This window comes from Quercus lobata, chromosome 4 (genome assembly GCF_001633185.2).
Source record: "Quercus lobata isolate SW786 chromosome 4, ValleyOak3.0 Primary Assembly, whole genome shotgun sequence".
NCBI lineage: Eukaryota > Viridiplantae > Streptophyta > Magnoliopsida > Fagales > Fagaceae > Quercus > Quercus lobata.
The window spans coordinates 48,579,572-48,602,048 of record NC_044907.1 but is presented as its reverse complement, the minus strand read 5'-3'; the positions used below and the strand labels follow the sequence as shown (position 1 = coordinate 48,602,048).

Genomic DNA, 22,477 nt, shown 5'->3' with positions numbered 1-22,477 from the left:
TACTATGGATGGACGAGTTCATCGGCCCGTCCGACCTAGGTAACTTCCACAGCGGTTATGGAAGTTACTCCCAATTCTTCGGACTCCTCGACATTGGGAACGGTTACTAAACAGATAACCGTTCCACACACACACTATATAAGGCTTCTTCGATGAAGGATAAGGGGATTAAGACATTTTTTCACTTTGGAGAGAACATTTCTTCGTTACAGAGAGTTCAAAGTAACTAACTTGATCATTGGAGGATTTTTGGCCGGTCCCCTCTGATTCTGTGTCCTTTGTATTACAGGAGATAGCCCAAAAATCAACGTTCGAGTCCTGTCAACCCACTGATAAAGAAGGAATCATCAGTTGGCGCCGTCTGTGGGAAAAGAAATTGTTTCACAGTTTACTTCTCTGTGACAAAGGGTTGATGGTTCGGACTAGATCAAGGGCTACTAGCCCAGGCCATCAGGGAAGCAGCAACCCGCATCGTGATCGCTAGTCTGCACCGGTCATGCAGTCATCTGCCCAACATGCACAATCTATGGCAGACGCTATGGCGGAGTTGACTCGCCAAAACCAAGAATTACGAATGGAGATCAATATGAGGAGGCAAACGCATGAAGAGCGTGAAGGTGGATAAACACAGAGTCATGGCGGAAGAGAGAATACCAAAGTTGGAAGTCAGTTTAGAGGCACCACTTCACGAACGGTACCACACTTGAAGGAAGAAATGGACCAAATGAAGAGAGTTATGGAGGAAATGAAGGAAAATATGAAAAGGGCGAATCCGATAGAAGATTTGGTTCACAGGACTGACTTTCCCTTCACGGCTTCCATCAACGGTCACCCCCTACCATCAAAGTTCAAGTTGCCTTCTCTGGATTCATATGATGGAACATGTGACCCATTTGATCACATAGCCACTTTCAAGACCACCATGCATCTTCAAGGGGTGCCTGACGAGATAATGTGTAGAGCCTTCCCTACCACCCTTAAGGGTTCAGCGCGAGTTTAGTTTAACAAAATACCTCCAAATTCGGTGAGTTCTTTTGAAGAGTTGAGTAAGTTATTTGTTAACAATTTCATTGGAGGACAAAGGCACAAGCGTTCCTCGTCCAGTTTATTGACGATAGAGCAGGGAGAGAACGAGAGCCTTCGGTCGTTTATCACCTGTTTTAACAGAGAAGCTCTTAGTGTGGATGAAGCAGATGATAAGCTTCTACTGGCAGCCTTCCACAACGGGGTGAATTCGGATCTGTTTATACACAAGCTCTATGAAAAAGAGCCCCAGTCAATGGCCAAACTCGTCCATTCGGCTCAGAATTTTATGAATGCAGAAGATGCAATCATCGCTAAGAAGAGGAAGAGGTCCGAGAGAATGGACGCAAATCCCAGTCGTCAGCACGAGTAAGGCACTCGTCCAAAGAAGGGACAGACGGAGGAAAGGAGAGATCGAGAAAGTAAGAAGCCAGGCCTTCCAGTACGGAACCAGCAGTATACCCCTTTAAACGCCCCACTTGAGCAAGTCCTTATGCAAATCAAGGATGATCCTTCCCTGAAGTGGCCGGAGAAAATGAAGGGTGATCCCAACAAGCGCAACAGGAACAAGTATTGTCGCTTCCATAGGGATCATGGTCATGACATGGACGAGTGTTTTGACTTGAAGCAACAAATTGAAAATCTCATAAGGTAAGGGAAGTTGAGGAGTTTCCTTGGACGAGACCAGAGGGACGAGAAACAGAAGGGAAAGATGGAAGATTCATCGCGACCACCACTCGAGGAGATAAGAGTCATCATTGGGGGAAATTCAACTGGCCAGTCGTCCAAGTCCAAGAAAGCATACTTGAAGGTAGTACAGAGCGTCCAGCTTTCTGGACGATCACCGAAAGCAAGGTCTACGGACGAGCGAGCAATCACTTTCACGGACGAAGATGCTGACAGGATTCATCACCCTCATGATGATGCCTTCGTCATCTCCCTACTAATTGCAAACTACACAACCAGAAGAGTGCTTGTGGACAATGGAAGCTCAGCAGACATTTTATACTATCCAGCTTTTCAGCAGATGAGATTAGGACGAGACCAGCTCCGTCCAGTGAATTCCCCCCTAGTGGGTTTTGGTGGGATGAAGGTGCAACCAGTGGATACCATTTTCTTATCCGTGGTAGTGAGGGCATATCCACGACAAATTACTAAGGACGTGAACTTCCTTGTGGTAGATTGTCCATCCTCCTACAATGCCATCATTGGGAGACCAATTTTGAATAGTTGGAAAGCTGTTACCTCTACTTACCATCTATCAGTCAAGTTTCCAACAGAACACGGGGTAGGACAGGTACAAGGTGACCAACTGGCAGCAAGAGAATGTTACTTGGCCATGCTGGCCATGGATGAACAAGTTCAAGCAATGAATATTGAAGAAAGGAAGGTTGTAGCAGAGCCTACTGAAGCATTGGAAGATATTTCCTTGGATGAAGATAACCCTGAGAGATGTACCAGGGTTGGAGCAGATTTAGAAGAGAAGATTAAAAAGGACCTCGTCCAATTTTTGAAGAAAAACATCGATGTGTTTGCGTGGAGTCACGAGGATATGCCGGGTATAGACCCTAGTGTCATTACCCATTGTTTGAATGTATGTCCTTCCTCCAAGCCTGTGCGGCAAAAGAAGAGGGTGTTTGCCCCTGAGAGAGATAGTGCAATCAAGGACGAGGTCCAAAAGCTGATGGTAGCAAAGTTCATTCGGGAAGTGTACTACTCGGATTGGTTGGCCAATCTAGTAATGGTCAAAAAAGCGAATGGCAAGTGGAGAATGTGTGTGGACTTCACTGATCTGAACAAGGCTTGCCCCAAGGATAGCTATCTGCTACTGCGCATTGACCAGTTAGTAGACTCAACTGCAGGCCACAAATTGCTTAGCTTCATGGATGCCTTTTCAGGATACAATCAGATAAGAATGGACGAGGCTGACTAAGAGAAGACATCTTTTGTAACCAGTCAAGGCTTATTCTGCTATAAAGTGATGCCGTTTGGTTTAAAGAATGCAGGGGCGACATATCAGAGGTTGGTCAACCACATGTTTCGTCCGCAGATTGGGCGGAATGTGGAAGTCTATGTAGATGACATGCTGGTGAAAAGTCAGGACGAAGGAAGACATCTAGACGACCTGCAGGAGACATTTGAGACATTGAGGCAGTATCACATGAAGCTGAATCCTAGCAAATGTGCCTTTGGAGTATCATCAGGGAAATTCCTTGGCTTTATGGTATCCCACAGGGGAATTGAAGCGAATCCAGATAAAATTCAAGCAATATTGGACATGAAGCCACCGCAAAATACCAAGGAAATCCAATCCCTCACTGGACGAGTCGCTGCGCTTAACAGGTTTGTCTCTAAAGCTACTGATAAATGTTTGCCATTTTTTAAGGTTCTCAAAAAAGCATTCGAATGGACCGACGAGTGTCAGAGAGCTTTTGAAGATTTGAAGGTATACCTTACCATGGCACCGCTGCTGAGTCCATCAGTGGAAGGAGAGGAACTCCTAGACGAGGCTCTAGACGACGGATGTCAAGGAAGAAAATCTCTGGAATGAGAAGGGTTAAGGGAGGCATTCCACTATTTATAGGATGCTGACTTGGGTAATCGAAACGACCCAACCAATACGAAAGCGACACGTGGCATCTACCTCGGAAATATAAATCGACGGAATCAGTCGCCAATAAAAAAATGACACGTGGTGCAAATAATTATTAACCAATTATATATGTCCAAGGACGTTCAACCCTTTGGACGACTCATATGGACGAGGGGGCAACTGATGGTGTCATAAATAATCCTAAGTCCATAACTCGTCCATATGTCTCGTCCAACGAAAGAAGCTACAATAGGCGGAGAAAATTGCAAGCGTACTGGCGAACCTCGTCCATATATGGACGAGCAATACCTCATGAAATCTACTCATCATTTATGAACGACAAGCCTTCCAAGATGATCTCGTCCATCTTCCACTAAAAATGGACGAGCTCATCCTGGAGGTCTCGTCCATCCTTACTATGGATGGACGAGTTCATCGGCCCGTCCGACCTAGGTAACTTTCACAGCGATTATGAAAGTTACTCCCAATTCTCCGGACTCCTCGACATTGGGAACAGTTACTAAACAGATAACCGTTCCACACACACACTATATAAGGCTTCTTCGATGAAGGGTAAGGGGATTCAGACATTTTCACTTTGGAGAGAACATTTCTTCGTTACAGAGAGTTCAAAGTAACTAACTTGATCATCGGAGGATTTTTGGCCGGTCTCCACCGGTCCCCTCTGATTCTGTGTCCTTTGTATTACAGGAGATAGCCCAAAGATCAACGTTCGAGTCCTGTCAACCCACTGATAAAGAAGGAATCATTAGATACTATAAAATATTATGATTATAAGAGACAAAATAATAAATTTAATGTACAAAACATTCTTTCACCACATTTTTCTCCCAAAATAGGAGATGGTTTTTTGTGGGTCTCGGTGGAAAATATCATCCACTTTCTTTTCATTCCTCCCTCATTTCCATCGCACCTAACAATGAAAAATTCTAATCTTTCATCTCTCTCATTTTCCACCCAACCAAACTCAACATAAATTTGGTAGTCATGCATAGTGATCAGCTTTAAGGCACTTGGCAACAAGTGTTGAAGACGAAAAGAAAAGTTTAAAAAGCTTGGCCTTATTCCTTCTTCTAACCCTTTTTTTTTCATCTCAGATTCCCACTTTCTGTTGGATCACCATATTTATTTTCATAAATATTGTACTTATTATTGTAATGGTAGGAGTTTTTAGGACTAAAGATTGGAGTTATTTGTAATACAATATATTTGACACTCCTACACATTTTCAATTACCACAAAAAACAATATAAATAAATAGTATAAAAATAAATATTTCAATTTATTTATCAATTAATATTAAAATGCACCAACACTTTTCACAGACGATGCATTTATTAAAACAAGGTGGAAGCATAGAAAGCTCCCAAGAGCATGATTAATTTAATCTATTTGAATTTTACAATGTATGTATTAGCTTTAGAAAGAATATTCATCACAAGAGCACCCCAACAGAAAAAGAAGAAAAAACAAAATAAACAGGGATTCAATATACTAAACAAGGAGATCAGAGTCTTTGTAGCTTCTTCAGCAGCAAATTGGGCATACGATCAACCCATTCTCATTACACTCTGGACACACATTAGACTCTCCCTCTGTGGAAACAATCCTGTGGCTGCCATTGCACTTGGAACAAAGCACAAAACGAACTCCAGCACACCCTTCACATGCACCATTAGATCGATCAATCGGAACTCCATGGAAGAGTGGCCGAAACTTCCCTTGCTCGTGTAACGCCAAAACCTCTTCTGCTCCGCCTATATATCTCCCCTTAATAAAAAGCCTTGGAGGAGCTGCTTTACTGTCCAAAATCCTCCACAACTCTTCCTTAAATTCCATATGCATCGACACATCTTTCTCGTAAAATACCACCCGAAAACTCTCCAAAAGAAAGCGGATACTATTGCAATCTTCGAACGTCTTTCTTATTCCGTGGAGTGTGGTTGTGTAGAAAATTACTGAGTCTTTTCCTCCTGGTGGGCATTTCTCTTCGAATTCTAATAAAGGGTTCTCTTCCTCAACTCGACGTGTTTTCGATGGAGGCTCTTCTTCTTCTTCTTTTTCTTTTTCTTTTTCTCTTTCTTCTGCAATTTTTTCAAGATTCTCTTGCTCAATTCTGGCTCTTCTCTCTGCTTCACTCATTCGAATATGCTCTTTCACGGCTAGCTCAAAGGCAGCTAGTAGGTTAGGGTCGAAGAGTGTACCGGAGTTCAAGTCTGGCTTTCGGAACGACGAGATGTCAATCTCCGATAAAGGTGTTTGTTGACAATTACCGTTTCCCATTTCCGATTCTTCCAAAGCTCTGTTTTCCCGAGTTTCCGGCTTCGATTTCTCGTACACAACTGTCTCTTTTGCTTCCAATGGTGGTCCGATGTTCTCTTTGTTGTTGATTTCGTCATCAAAATCCATATCTTCTTCATCTTCAAGGTCTCGCATAAGCTCCTCAACATCGATAATGTCAGGCTCTTCCACTGTCACACCTGTCTCTATGCTCTGCTTCTGCTCTGTTTCTTCGCAAATCAACTCGGTCTGAGCTCTGAGACTTGGACTCTTGGGGAGAAAGTCAGCGTACCCATCTGATGCATTTACTTGGAGAACTCGATCTTGTTTCAGATACCCAATGGGTCGAATCGATTTGAGCTTCTTCAGTATCTTCCCCTTCATAATTGCCTTCATTTTCCCCAAATTGAGCTACCAAAATCTGATCTGGCAAAGGGATATTCAAAGCTCAAAATGGGTTTTCTTATCTGATATACGAGTGAGAAGCTGAGAGCAAAAAAGTAGAGAGAGAGAGAGAGAGAGAGACTTTTCCAGGTTAAACGGCTAGAAAGTTGTGGTGGCATTTAAAATTCGAAAACGTTTGGTGGGGATTGAGGCTAAAAAATCACTGAAAAGACACGTAGGCAATAAAAAGATTATGCAGTGGAAGACAATGAGGTTATCGTTGCAAGTTGCAACGGTCATAATTCATTGGTGGGTCCTACAGTCACTTCACTTTTATTTTTATTTTTAGAAGATGCAGCCACTTTACTTGAGCATGCATAATTGTTGTTGATTATTAGCTTTGTCATGCGGATTTGTCCATCTCCTTTCGGCAAAATTCAATTATACTATATGGAAATCTGGTTGATTTTTTTTAAGGGTTTATAATGATTTTAACATTTATGTTACATTTAGGTTTATAATTTCGAATTACTTTAAGTTTATTTTATTTGGGACTAGGAAGTTTTGTTACTTTCTTCTTTGTGTTGTTTATCTGGTGGGTCTCACTAAAAACAAAAAATGAAAACAAAAAAAACATCATCGTTTTCAGCTAACCAAATATCCTCTAAAGTTCAAAATTTCATTATGATTGCATTGAACTCTTCCCATACTTGGATTGATAACTTCCATAATTCTTTTAAATATAAAGTTTATTTATTTATTTTGTTTTTGTTTTTCCCTTGTCATGTGATTTCTTATAATAGGAAAAATGGGTTATAGTAATACAACTAAAAATGTTAGAGCAACCACATCAGTTCGTGGAAAAGATTCCGTCTATTTTACACAAAAATCCTACTTTTTGTATTTTATACCATCACTTTTACAAAACACTCATATCAGTTTATTTATTTTACAAGACTTTTCAATAAAATATTCATTTTTCATTAATTTTTTTTATTATTTTCCCTAATGGTCATACTTTTTTAATTTAAACTTATATTTTAAGTAAACTACCAACATCGGTGGCTCAGCCAATGGAGCTGCTTGTGGTGGAGGTCCGATGGCCGAACTGCCAAAATAATGGCTCTGACAAATGCCGCCAGATTGGTCTCGCCGCCCATCGTACCACCAAATAGTGACCCATCAGTCGGTGGATTGTTAAAATAGTGGCTTTAACGAACGCTGCCGATGCCCAAACTACCAAAATAGTGGCTTTGGTGACCACCCACTGGATTGGTGTCTCTGACCATTGTACCGCCATCACCGGTGGGCCGACTATTGTGATAGTGGCTCCAACGACCACTGCCGAATCGATGTCTCCGACCAATGGTCATATTTTTTTTTGACCCAACAGTCATAATTTTTATTGTTATATCCACCAGTCATAATTTTGAAATTCAAACGGTAAATTCAAACTTAACTTTAAACCCAATGGTAAAGTCAAACCTAAAAGTCATATTTTTTTAACTTTAAACCCAAACCCAATGGTAAATTCAAACCTAAAAGTCATATTTTTTAACTTTAAACCCAATGGTAAATTCAAACCTAAAGGTCAAATTTTTGAAATTCAAACTCAAGTCACATTCTTGCTCTATAAATATGACCATTTTCTCTCTAATTTCCATCCACTTCTACAAAATTATCTCTTCCATTCGGTTTTTGTTCTCTTTTAATGGATTTCCATTATGACATTGATTTTATTTTTCCAAATGATGAGCCTCCATTTGACTCATCTTCTGATGACGATGAGTTGGAACTTACTCTAGCTATTGCCATAGAAGAATTAAACAATGAAGGAGCATCAACATCACGTCGTCGTTCGGTTCAACCTCGCAGGTTTATCTGGCGTAATCCTTTGCAAGGTCATGATAGGCTTTTCCATGATTATTTTGCTAAAACACCAGTGTATCCTCCTAATGTATTTCAAAGGAAATTTCGAATGAGTTGTTCTCTTTTTCTACGTATCCATTCAAGAGTTGAAGTAACTGAACCATACTTTGTTCAAAAAAGAAATGCGGCTAACAAACTCAAGTTGTCTTCCCTTTAAAAGGTGACCGCCGCAATTAGAATGCTTGCTTATGAAGTGTTGGAGGATTTCATGGATGAATACTTGAGGATTGGAGAAACCATTGCAATAAAAAGCTTAAAATTTTTTTGTTAAAACGGTAGTTTCAATCTTTTCTGAAGAGTACTTGAGGTCACCAAACAACAATGACATTACAAGGTTGTTAGCGGTTGGCCAACACCGTGGATTTCTAGGAATACTAGGAAGTATCGACTGTATGCATCGGAAATGGAAGAATTGTCCAAATAAGTGGAAATGGCAATATATTGGTCATACCCGTGATCCAACGATAATTTTGGAAATCGTGGCATCGTATGACCTTTGGATATGGCATGCATTTTTTGGGTTACCGGGATTTCACAATGACATCAATGTCCTAGAGCGGTGTTTTGTATTTTCTGAGCTTGTTGAAGGGCGTACTCCTTCGGTTAATTACTCGATAAATGGTAATGACTATTTGATGGGGTACTATCTTGTAGATGTTATATATCCATCATGGGCAACATTTGTCAAAACAATTCTAGCACCATAAGATCGTAAAAGACAACATTTTGCTTTTGCCCAAGAGGCAGCTAGGAAAGATGTCGAACGTGCATTTGGAGTACTTCAAGCGCGATTTGCAATTGTGCGCGGGCCTGCACGTTTTTTCCACCTTGAAACACTTAAGGACATTATGATGGCATGTATAATATTGTATAATATGATCGTTGAAGATAAGTGACATACTTACCTTGGAGCAAATGGCTTCGATTATGATCAAATTGATGATAATGGACTCGAACCAGTGTCACATAATCCCACTTGTAACCTTATGTAGTTCATTGAACGTCATAATTCCATTAGAGATAGAGGAATTCATTCTCAACTTCAAGCGGATCTCGTCGAGCATCTATGGCAGCTACAAGGCCAGTCATAGGAATTTGGAATTCTAAATTTCTAAGTGTTACTACTTTTATTTAATGTGAACCTTTATTGGAATTTGAAATTTACTAAGTTTAATATTACTAAGTTTCCAAAAAGGACATTGTAAATTTTATTCTAATATTAAACTTCATTGTCACGAATTTGAAATTTACTAAGGTTTTTTTTTTTTTTTTTTTTGAGATAAAAGATAGAAATTTTATTTGATATATAGGGGTATTTAACCCTCTGCTAATAGCATAACAATAATGCAGAACTATGCAGAAAATCACGTTTGTAGAATTCAAAAACAATACATAGAAACCTATAAAACAAGCAGAGGAGTCGGACCACAATTACAACATTACCGGACCTATACTGCAGAAGCAAGAAATATGCAGAAAAACAAAACAGTTTTTGCAGAAACAAATAATTATGCAGGAAAATAGCATATACAACCAATAAAATTAGCAAGTACAGCCACCTTCAATAGAGATGTTGCTTCACCCAAAACAGAATAACAAGAACAGAATCACAAATTAAATTGAATAATCAAGTGCTATTATCCGTGCACAATACAAAATTTACAACATTGCATTTGTTTCCTTGCACAAGTGAAAACTACAAAAATATATCTAACATGATTAGAGATTGCATAATCATGTTCCCTGCACAAGTAAATACTACAAAAGAGATGTCTAACATCAAATCATCTATGTCAACCATGTGCTAATATCTTTGCACTATACAAAAAATTACTTGATTAGATATTGTCAATAATAATATTCAAATTATGATGGAAATTTAGACCTTAACCTCTTCAAGATTTCCTTAAGATTTCCAAATGACGTAGATGAATATATTCTTTTTGCTTAGGATCCATGGTTCTTGTATCTTTCATCATAATTTCATCTTCCATTTTCCTCTTTTCTACTTCATTCTTCTCTTCCTTGATACGAATCAACTCTCCATTCTTCTCTTCCTTGATATGAATCAACTCTCTTCGTTCTTTGGATGCAATGCGCATTAACTCTTTTCGTTATTCTAATGCAATGTGCATACTTTCCTTTTTCTCCTCATGCATTCTCCTCTTTTCTTCCTTGATTTCGTCCAATTGGGAGGAAATTATTGGGACCACTTCATCACAATTCTTTCTTTTCTTTAATTTCTCCTTTTCGGCCTTCTTGCCTATGGGTCTCTCCAAGGTTTCGCCGAAGTTCGTCTCATCATTATCTTCATCTAGATTTATTGAGCTTGCAAACGTATGACGAGATTGTGTGGCTGGTTGTCTTGTGCGGACCTTCAAATTATCTCTTAGAATCAACCACTTAGCTTCATTACTTGAAATTCTCCAACAATGTTCCAATTGAAATGCATTTTTGCTATTACTTTGATACATAGCTTTTGCATCATTAATCTACAAAAGTTAAAAATTGAAAATAATGAGAATCATAAAACTAAAAGTGTATTGATGTATAATACATATTAGATGTTGAGTCGAAATACCTTGTCATGCTCAGTTCTACCACTTTCATTCCGGTTCTCAATTTGGGCCAAGTATCCACAAAACTTGTTGGTCTCCCTTTGAATTGTTGACCACCGATTGTTTAAAGAAACCTTGGTGCGGTTAAATTTCTTGTCATTGTGGAAGGTGGACCAAATTCTATCCCAAAATGTTGTGTGTTTTTGGTCCGTCAATGTCACGACATCTAAGCTAACATTGAGCCACACTGACACTAGCTTAATGTCTTCATCTACGATGAAGTTCATTGACTTCTCTTAGTAGTAGTTTTTTTTTTTTTTTTTCAATGAAGGGGGGGGGGGGGTGTAGATTGTCCCATTTCAACTTGGGGTGGAGATTGATGGACATTCACGTCTGAATGCGGAGTGGACATTAAAATACTACTGTCAAAAGACTCAAAACCTTGTTCATTGTCTTGTAAAACGTCAAGGAAGAAGGGATTTTGTGAGTCCATCACCTAACAAACACCAAAGTAATTCAGAAGCAGCACTAATAAGCAACAAAATTGAAGTTGAAATTTATCTACTAGATAATGCAGGGGAAAAGAATTGACAGAGGTGGGTAAGCCAGGCATGCCAGAAATGCTTAATTTGAAGTCAATAAGCATTTAATTGTATAATCTCAAAAGGAACTATAGTGCTTTAATATTTGACTCCTTTTTACTAGCATATATAAAGTGATGGAGACGTGGGGTTTAAAGGCCAAATCCCACGATTGGTGATTGATCCAAGGAATAATCACTCTAATTTCAAGGCCATCATCTTGTTAGCTATACTACTTGCAACTTATAAGATTAGTCCTAGAATATAAAAAAAAAAATTAAAGATTAGTCCTAGATTAAAATTGCTCCACAGGTAGAGACATACTAGGCAGTTCTTTCATGGCCAACAAATAGTATATGTTTCTCAAGTATACCTTAAAAAAACATCCAAAATCAATGTAAAACCTTTAACATCAGGTTGAAGTAGTTTATAACGAAGTAATAAGAGACTCCACCAAATCAGCACTGGGAAAACAATCCGAAAATTAAGTATATAAGTAAGTAGTTTATAATTAAGTATATACCCTGTTCAAGTAGTTCGAAAACAGGGGAGAAATAGAAGTTTAATACAAGTTTAAAAAACTCCAAATTCTTCAAACACTCCCTACACATGGGGAAACTAATCCCTATCAAAAGATATAAAATTTAATCCTTACCTAAACTCTAAAATAATCAAATATAAATACACACAAAATTTGAAATACTAATAAATTCCAAAAATAACTTCAGGTATGTTCCGAAGAATACCTAAAAAAATTCCCAAACCAAAAAAAAAAAAAAATTGAAACAAGAAACTCCCAAGAAACCCTAAAAAAATTAGTTTAGAGAAACTCCCAAAAATTTTGCTTGAAACCAAAAAACAAAAAAAACCCTAAAATTTCAATGAGAAATACCCATACCTTTTTAGAGAAATTAGCCCCAAAGTCTGTCAATAGAGAAGATGAGTCTGTCAATTGATTCACCCTCCTCACGGGGCTGCAAAACCCCCAAACCGATCACATTATTTCTCGTGGTGATGAGAATGAGCAAAAGCTGATAAGAAGTAGATGAAGAGAGAAGATGAGAGGAAGAGCTCAGGAATGAAACAGGGAGAGACAAGTTGAGACCTGAGAGGCGTTGGTTGCTTAGTGAGAGGAGAGAGAAAAAAATGTGTGAAAAATGTGTTTTTATACTGTACGAAGATAATATTAAAATATAAGATAAATGAGCTACAATAACCGTGTAAATATACACGGTTACCGTAGCTAATGTGTATATTTACACATTTTTACACCCACTAATGTGGGTGTTTTTTTGCTTAAAATGTGTAAAATTGGTACATTTTTCTATTTTAGAAGATTATACACATGCTGATGTGGTTGCTCTTAGGCTCTTTTATAATTGTATTCTGGTTATATAATATATTATAAACCGAGTTCAAAATACTAGTATTACTATTTTCGTGTGTACTCTAATAAGTATTACTGTTTACTTAAAAAAAAAAAATAGAGATGTTTATCTCAAATTAGTTGTGTGTGTCTAGTGTCTGCTGTTTATAACCCCAGTTTACAATTACAAATGTTAGGCTCTTTTGTAATTATATTTTGGTTATATAATGATTTATAAATTCGGTTTAAAATACTAATATTACTATTTTTGTGTGTGTTCTAATAAGTGTTTACTAAAAAAAAATCTCTCTCTCTATCTATATATATATATATATATATATGTATGTTAGCAGCTAGGAGTGGATGGATTTGAATCTGAATATTTTTGTCGGAAACTAAGAGATGTCAAATGAGTAACAAGGCACTTGACATGCGGTTTGCTTTAAGAGTATAGATTTGACAAATAAAACCGTGTCAACTCTTGTTACTTGTAATAAATATTTTATGCATTTTACCTGACATGTATATATGCATTGTGGGAGTTGAGATTTTTCTGAGTTAGGAGGAAGCTTGTGGAAGTTAAGTCAGGGTGATTTAGCTTCAGTCTGTACAAACACGAACGAAAATCATTATGAAATCGATTCTCCCATGGGGCTCACAAGCAAGGGTGGCTGCACATACAACTCAGGGTGATCTTGCTAAAGAAAAAAAAATTATATATACTTGAAAAAAAAATTATAACATAATTATATTTAAATTAGCATGTTTTGTCTACCCTAAAAAAAAAAAAAATATTAACCAGCCTTGATAATTTCAAGAATTTGAATTCAATAATAATAAGAGTAATGCTAAGAACACAATAAAATGTCACAACAATTTCATAATAAATCCAAATCTAGCATGCCAACTCACACATGAGCTTTTTTTTAACCTCTAATTTAAAAAAAATTTGTATACTAATGTAGAAATTGTTGTGACATTTTGTTGTGTCTCTAGGCATTATTCACAAAAATAATCTTGGCCCTCCAAAAATAATCCTTAATCCTTTAAACAAAAACATAAATAAAAGTTCAAATAACAATAAAAATGAGCCTAGATGACATCAAAAATAGCCTAAAAAACAACAAGATTAAAACAAACAACAATGTAAAAAAAAAGAACAAAATATTCAACAAAAGCTCATTAAAAAACAAAAAATAAAATTCCTAATCATTTCATAACTCATTCAACCCATTCAATAAAAATAATTAAATAATCCATAATTTTATTTTCCTAAAAAATGATACTAAGAGAGTGATTGTGGTCATGAGTTCTCTCCTCAGTGATGCCGAGAGCTCTACTCTTCAATTACTTGGCTTGCAATCGCATTATATATCATTCATTGCTCTCTCTCACTTTCTCCATTTTTCTTCTCTATTATTATTTCGGACTCTTTTTTATTTTATTACTCTCATCTTAGCTTTCTCAATTCTCACTTAATTTCTCATCAATCCCTCTTTGCTTTTTAATTTTGTTTATAGAAGGAAATTGTAAAACTTCATGTATTTTCATTTTTTTCGATTATTCAAATTCTCTTTCTATTAGATTTCATATAATTTAAATTTATTAATAATCACCAAGAGTTTTGTAGTTTAATTGACACATTTTCATACACAAAATGCTTGGGGTTTAGGGGGATAAATGATTGAAATTACGAAATTAGCAGCATATTGTAATGTCACTGCTCACAAATGACACTCCGATGATAATCTTAGGCTGGGTTTAATTCCACAAAGTAAACAACAGTATATTTGCTGAGTTTTGAATTTCATAAATTCTTCTATCGTTTGGTGGCTTTTATATTTGCTAATTGTCCTTCCTTGTCCCAAAACGTGATCATTAATGATGATGAGGCTGGGGTACCTTTGTCATGCACAACCTTTTTTATTTTATATATTTATTTATTTTTTATTATAGGAAAAAGCGTAACAATCTTTTGAATACTATTAGGTAGGTACACAATATATGTTTGAAATTGTTTTTCTTTTTTTTTTTTTTTTTTTTTGAGTTGAAGTTAGAAAATGTTTGAAATTACCTTGAACTCACATTGAACTGGGATATAACAATACCAAAATATAAAACTATTATATTAATTTTATTTCATTAAAATACACGTTATTTACAAAACTTTATTTAATTAGGCCTAGGTTAACGAATTCTGTCCCTGCAGGAAAAGAATAGAGAACCACAAGCTGATGATTAACGGGCTCGGCCCAACGTTAGCCCACTAGAGCCCAGTGTCACTCTGGGACAGTCCACTCTCCACAGCAGCCCCACACCGTCCCAAACCAACACAGTTTTTTTTTTTACTTAAATAGTACAGCATGACCACTCTCAACTCAAGACCCCTCTTTCTTAAAATTAAGCTCAGAGTTAAGAAAATAATAATTTAAATCATAAAACTCATGCAGTGAGACATCTGATACTATATATATCCAACATTTGTCCCCAAAATCAATAAATATCAAGCAAAAACAATAGCATGTAAGATTGCTAAAGTACACACCATCACCAGTCAATGTGAGATTCCACCACATTCCAACCCAGATTGCACCCCTCTCCAGCATGGCTCATGACACGTGTGGCCCCACCAATGAGTAGGACACTGCTGCTTTGATACCATTTGCAATCCTTCAAGCCTAAAACGCTAGCCCAATGAGGAACGAGTGCTCAAGAGTCATAAACTTCTCAACCTCGACTAGTGAAAAACTCTTACACTCCTGCATTGGGCTAGCCTTTCGGCCTTGTAGGACCCTGTTACAAAAATTCATATATGCGTGTGTGTGTTTTTGCTTCATTCCCATCATTCCCATCAAATATAAGATGCTAGACAAACAACTTCATCTCTAAATTCTTTAAAATTTTACTTTGAAATGTTTTAAAAATAAAGTAATCCATGAATATATTAAATCTTTTTTTTTTTTTTTTAAGTAAGTGTTGGGAAAAATAGCTTGGAGTGAATAAGAAATTGATATTTTCTATGTTCACTTGAAAATGTTATTATAAGTAATGTAAATCCTTGAGTCTCACATTGGAATTGATAAAGAATATAAGTTTGGGTTGGATATTGGGTTGGGCTTTAGGCATATGTGGACTAGACTCACTTATCTAATTAATAATAATATTTTATTATTTTAATTATTGAGTCAGTTAGTTTATACACAGCAATTATCACTGAAACAGAATTTCTGTTCAGTAATATATAAGTTTTATAGTCCCTCATTCATGAAAAGGACTTTTTAGAAAAAAACTCTCAGAGTGAGAATATTTTTGTTCATTCATTTTGTGTCAAAGAGAGAGAAAGAGGCATTGAGTAGTTTGCAGAGCACGACCTTGTATGCTTCGTTTTCGTGTTGTAGATTATTTTATCCTGGGAGGCAGATGTCCACGAGTCTCAAAGCACCACAGGGATTGTGTGAGGGGTGAAATCTGCTTTAAGGAAATTGTGTAAAACACAAGACTTGATCTCAATTGTTCATCCTTTTACGCATCTGGTCTGTGAATCTTTAATTATTTGCAGATTTCTTATTATATATATTCAGTATTTGTTTATTACTTTTGCCTATCATATCTATTTGTGTTACTGTTTAATTTTAGATCTGTGCATTGTTCCTTTTGTTTTATCACAAAAGTAAATTGTTGAAATATATCAAACAGGAAGAATATAAAAACTCATTTATGGATTGGATAGTAAATGGCATTCAATTAACATGAAATTTGCGTGCATGATAAACATTGGTAGGATTGAAAAAAAACATTAAGGCTAAATTACAAATTAAAACCTGACTTTGACATGTTTTCCATTCAGCGCTTTCCCTCCATCTCAGTTCTTTAAACTTATATTCATTTCCAATATAGTCCTTCCATCCATCTCCGTCCAATCCACACCGTTAGGTCCAGCAAAACATCATTTGGAAAGTGAAAATACCTAAACAATCAACATGATTGGACAAAACTAGAGGAAGAACTAAACTGAAAATAGAATAAAATTGAAGGACGGAGATGGGGAAAAACGATACGTACCTGAAAGACTGAATTGAAAACAGGTCAAAGTTATGCATGTAATTTGTAACTTAACAAAATATTAATCTATCTAAAATGAAATTAGACAGCAGCGTATAAAAATGAAATAAAGATAGTACAAGTAACATGCATAAAGTGTAAGCCAGTTTGCCAGTTTGAATTCTCTCCAAACTAAAAAGTAACTTGCCAGCTTAAGATGTTCTTAGCCAGAGATTAATATGGAAGAACTGGCAGAAATGCAGCACTGCACCCTCCCTATCAAAAAGATTCGCTCTTAACCGTGTAACTACTTGTATAAGAGCATCCTTGGCAACATCAAGGTCTCCGGAAATCTACACCATCTCATCATCATCGGATGCAACTTTGGGAAGGTTTTCCTTTGAGAGTATTCGAATATTAGCTTTGGTGAGTCTCCTCATTTCAGTTACAATAGCTCCTCCTTTACCAATAAGACAGCCAATTCGTGAAGTCGGCACAAGCAGACGGGTTGTAAATGAGATAATTCCTGAATCTCTATCAACTTTCTCACTACACCTGGGTTGCAAACGCACAGCTGCTTCTATAGTTGGAGAAAATGTGTCTTCAAAAAACTCCTTTGCTGAAATAGTTATTAAGCAATCATCTCCTTCAGAAGTTGAACTGTCAACTTTAATGACAGCCCCAGATTCCTGTTTAATCTGATTGATTATGGTACCACCCTTGCCAATCACGCCTCCAATATTGGCAGTAGGACCAACACAGTTATATAGTCAGAAAATTATCGGATAAACAAATCAAAAAAGGAATGAATGTTAAGAAAATTTTGCCAATTTCAAAAATCGTCAACTCTAATTATGATAATTGTTTATCTTCGCGCGAAAGAATAAAACATATCTAGAAAATCAAGGATTGTCTACAACCAAAATTATAGGTACTAATTTGATCCTTAAACAAAGGAATATCCCATTATAAAAAAATAATCCCTCATTCATATTTGTTTTATACCATATTCCCTTTTGTGTGTGTGTGTGAATCTCTTACTTATTCTTGGTATTTTTGTTTTACTATATTTTTCAGTCTCTTAGTATCTTAGTTAGAAAGAAGAAAATATGTCTAGAAAGTCAAGGATCCTCTATTACTATAAGCAAAATTATAGGTACTTGGTCCTTAAACAAAGGAGTATCCGATTATAAATATAATCCCACTTTCATATTTGTTATATATCATATCCTCCTTCTTCTTGGTATTTTTGTTTGACTATATTTGTTCAGTTATAGTACTAGCAGCCATGGTTCTAGAGAAAAAGGTCATGACTAAAGGCAAGAAAAGCATAGGGCGACAAAGGATAGAAATCAAGGAATTAGACGACCGAGGCAAGCAACAAGTAACCTTCTCAAAACGCCGTACTGGGCTGTTCAAGAAAGCAAGCGAGCTTTGTGTTTTGTGTGGTGCTGAAGTTGCTGTATTTGTGTTCTCTCAGAAGAAGAACATGTACAGCTTTGGCCACCCTAATGTCGAAACCATCCTCGAACGCTACCTCGATGGGAAGACCATGTCAGACTCATCATCCTCGTCCCAAGAACTTGTGCCTGTGGATGAGTTCAACAGGCAATATGATCAGCTTCAGAAGGAGTTGGAAAAGGAAAAGATGCATTTAGCAGAGATCGAGGAGATGAATAAGAAGATGAAGAACACTAATGTTGGGTTCTGGTGGGATGAGCCATTTGATGAGAATATGGGGTTGGAGGAGATGGAGCAATATATGAAGGCTTTACAAGAGGTGCGAAGGAAAGTGGAGGCCAGAATTGAAGAGTTTAGAATGCCAAGAACATCTCTGATGCAGCCAATGAATATGCCTATGGGTTTGGGGAATGATTTTGTTAATGTTAATAGTTGGGAAAGCAATGCTTGTGGAGGTTTTGTGTGTTGGAATAATATGTAAATTTGTTATTTTTTATCATCTTGAATAAGTACTGGTTTATTATGACTTTTTTATTAATTTAAATTTTTGGGCAAATTATCATTATGGGAGGTCATAATTTTGGCTCTGGGTTTAGACATGGGTTGTTCTAATCTGAAACTTTCTCTAACCTCTCCTCTTTTTAGGGTTGCGGTTAGAGATGTTGATGATTTCTAGGTTTCTTACATAAATTATGTTTGAATGAAGATTAATAATGATCTTGTTTCTTTTTGGTATCAAGCAGAACCATATGGCAAGCGATCATTAATGCAATTTTATTTTATTTTGAGCCTGATAAAATTTAAATCTTTAACCTCTTTACAATGTTAGAAATTAAGCCACCAACTTCCTTTGATAAATAGTGATATGATTGTGTTGCTTTAATTCCTGCACTAACCATTGTGCTAATTATACTCTTATGTGTACTTAGCATCTTTCTTCCAAATCTCAAATTGCACATTTCTTCTTGAGTAGCAAATTCATGATTATGTATATCATTTAAAAGAGCAACATTGAAAACATCATCCTTCATATCAAATCGGATTCTAGCACAACAACCCATTCTTGTCTCCAAATGATTAAACTTTATTTATTTTTATTTTTCTATAAAAGGATCTTCAAACTGTTTATATTCTTGTTTAGAACACACATATTCTTGTTGCTTAAGAATGCCATCAACCTCTCATTTATTCCATTTTTGAATACTAAACCCTTTCTTTGAAGCATATTCACTGTATAGGTTGTATGCTTCCTCTTAAGAGCCCACTTGCATTCCAAGTTTGATTTCATTACATTCAACCAAAATTACATTCTCATAATCTTCTCTTTTATCATTATCCACAAACACATTGGGTATATTATTTGAAACATCCATCAAATTAACATAACCTGATCAAAGAAAAAAGTATATTGCATAAACAAATAGTTTTGTTTACAACCAAACTAGATAAATGGAAGTTACAGAAAAAATAATGAATTATAATTTAAACTCAAATATGAAAAAGGTGGGAAAAGTTTTACCCTCTCAACTTTATTGGTACATTTACTGGTGCATGCAATAATTTCTAAATTGAAAAGAAGAAACTAGTACAAAATTTTCATTATACTATACCAAAAGTTTCCTTTGTCTATGCTTATCACATTGGAAAAAAAAAAAAAACATTTTAGAATACCTCTCTCTGTATCACAACACATCTGCGACAAGTTGAAAAATAAATACCAAGTATTTAATTTGTCAATCATTTTCTCAACATCCAGACAAAAGAAATAAAGAAAATACCATTTTTCCTTACAAACTACAGCAAGTGAATATCATGATATTCACTTGCTGTAGTTGATCAACACAACTACAGCAAGTTACAAAAAGAAAAAAATTTATTTACTTTATTCGTTGTTTACTCAACACCCAAACAAAAGATATAAAATATATATATATATATATATATATTTATATAAAACCACTTACATTAAACAAATAATTTGGTGTAGATGACAGCAAACTAGGTGAGAAACCCAGGTAAACAGAAAAGTAAAACTCAATAAATTGGTTTAAATTATTGGGCAAATAATCATTATGGATAGTCACAATTTTGGCTTTGGGTTTAGACATGGGTTGTTCTGATCTAAAACTCTCTCTAACCTCTCCTCTTTTTAGAGTTGGGGTTAGAGATGTTGATGATTTCTAGGTTTCTTGCATAAATTATGTGCGTATGAAGATTACTAATGTTCTTGTTTCTTTTTGGTATCAAGCAAAAACTTATAGCAAACGATCATTAATGCACTTTTATTTTATTATGAGTTTGATAAAATTTAAATCTTTATTGGGTGTGAGGGGTGAGGGCTGGGGTTCAAGTCTCCAGGAGAGAGCTGTACATACATATACATTTAGATTAGGCTAGAGTAGAATTTCTATCTTGTAAAAAAAAAAAAAAAAAAAAAAAAATCTTTAACCACTTTATGATGTTAGAAATTAAGCCAACAACCTTGTTTATTATGGTTAAAGTGTATAATTTAACAACACCATGGATAAGACAATGAATGGTGAAGGAAAACTGAAATAGAATCTTTAATTTTGATTATGGTATTGAGAGAGAGAGAGAGGGAAGGAGAGAGAGAGGGAAAGTTGAAATAGAATTTCTAATTTTGACATTGAGAGAGAGAGAGAGAGAGAGAGAGAGAGAGAGAGAGAGAGAGAGAGAGAGAGAGAGAGAGAGAGAGAGAGAGCTGAAATAGAATTTCTAATTTTGATTTTGGTAAATATATATATATATATATATATATGGATTAAATTTTATAAAAATGTGGTGTGAAACCTAAATTTTACCCCTCCAATCCTAACATGCCATATCATTATATTACATATTAAAGAATAGGCACTACCAAACTTAATCAATTCTAATATATATGTATGTATGTATATATCTTGAACTAACTTAGAGTTTTAATTTGGATAGATTTCTAAGGATTTGGATTTTGGATTCGAAATCACTACAAATCTGTAGTAAAATTACTATGTACTACTATAACACATACCACGAATCACACATTCTCTTACTCCTTTTTACTTTATTTTTCAAGTCAATTTTTTCGCCTTTTAAAATCAAACTATAAGACATGATAGAATAATAAGGTAAAGTTCTTTCCACATTGAAAGATTACTAGTTTAGACCACAAATTACCGTTTATATCAATTTTAAGCTAACTACTACCCAATTGTTAATTTGGTTAGTCAATTGATATATGCATGGATACGCAAACACATTAGCAAATCCCAAAACACCCAAACATTGCAAAGTGTTGTTGAAGAGAAAAACCCAAAATCGAGCAAAAACAATTCTCCAAGACCTATAGCACCAAATCAATATCACTAGTAAGAATAATTGCGATACATCATACTTAAAAACCCTTCAAGCTATGTATATAAAAATAATAAATGTATTTGAGCTTCTTACTCCTACTTGCAACCAATTGCACCAATTTTTTCTCCTTATTAGCTATTGGTTTTGTAAGTTAAGCCATTAAATGCTAGACCAAATCTCCTTAGCCAATCCAAGGCCTCTTAAAGATTTAGGGATTGTTCCAATGATTCCCAGTACCAAGCCTCAACCAAGATTGCTCAAGTATCAAAGTGTGTAAGGTTCGGGTCCCCTGTTTAAGAACTTCACAATTTGAGAGGATGAAGGAAGAGACTACAATGAGTTTTTCTGCTAAGTAAAATGGGTAGCTCTCTCACTCTTCAATATGAGAATTAGGTTTTGTATCTCGTAGTTTTTAAGAATGCTATATGAGAGGATTATTTGGATGGGTACTGCAGAGGAGTGTAATTGAATAACAAAAAATGAGAAGAACAACACCTGGGTAGGATTAATAAATAAAGTAGGTTTGAAATTATTATTCACACTTTTCTTTGTTACCTTGTAAATAACGGAGGAACTAGAGGAAAGAAAAATAGAAAAGAAAGAAAAAGAAGGCAGACATAGCAGAAAAGAAGTTAGTTCGACACTTCACTGCTTAGTTGAGACGCCAAAGGGAGAGACAGAGAGAGAGTCACTACAGGAGGAATATTAGAAAATTTTCCCCTTTTATTTGTTCAGATAATTGTGTCTAATTATTGTAATTTTTTGACATATATATATATTTATCAGTAATTGTATTGTGTATATTAATTGGGTATGGGGATTTTTTTTGTTGGGGGTTGGGGGTTGTGTGGGGGGGGGGGGGGATAAAAGAATAAATGTTCCC

At 35.9% G+C, this 22,477-nt stretch overlaps 3 protein-coding genes and 1 pseudogene across 3 annotated transcripts; 1 reads left to right on the top strand and 3 right to left on the bottom strand.

Moving 5' to 3' along the window:
* Positions 1–4,989: 4,989 nt before the first annotated feature.
* On the bottom strand, positions 4,990–6,524 carry LOC115986901 (uncharacterized protein At3g28850-like). Its single transcript, XM_031110267.1, has one exon. The coding sequence runs from the start codon at positions 6,311–6,313 to the stop codon at positions 5,165–5,167; it is 1,149 nt and encodes a 382-aa protein (XP_030966127.1). The 5' UTR covers positions 6,314–6,524; the 3' UTR covers positions 4,990–5,164.
* Positions 6,525–10,344: 3,820 nt separating this feature from the next.
* On the bottom strand, positions 10,345–11,075 carry LOC115985373 (glutathione S-transferase T3-like). The gene is made up of 2 exons (XM_031108316.1): positions 10,812–11,075; positions 10,345–10,722 (listed from the first exon to the last, which is right to left on the bottom strand). The coding sequence occupies exons 1-2, from the start codon at positions 11,073–11,075 to the stop codon at positions 10,345–10,347; spliced, it is 642 nt and encodes a 213-aa protein (XP_030964176.1).
* Positions 11,076–16,988: 5,913 nt separating this feature from the next.
* LOC115985372 lies at positions 16,989–17,537 on the bottom strand (annotated as a pseudogene).
* A 548-nt stretch (positions 17,538–18,085) lies between these two features.
* LOC115985371 (agamous-like MADS-box protein AGL61) lies at positions 18,086–18,718 on the top strand. Its single transcript, XM_031108315.1, has one exon. The coding sequence runs from the start codon at positions 18,086–18,088 to the stop codon at positions 18,716–18,718; it is 633 nt and encodes a 210-aa protein (XP_030964175.1).
* The last annotated feature ends 3,759 nt before the right edge of the window (positions 18,719–22,477 follow it).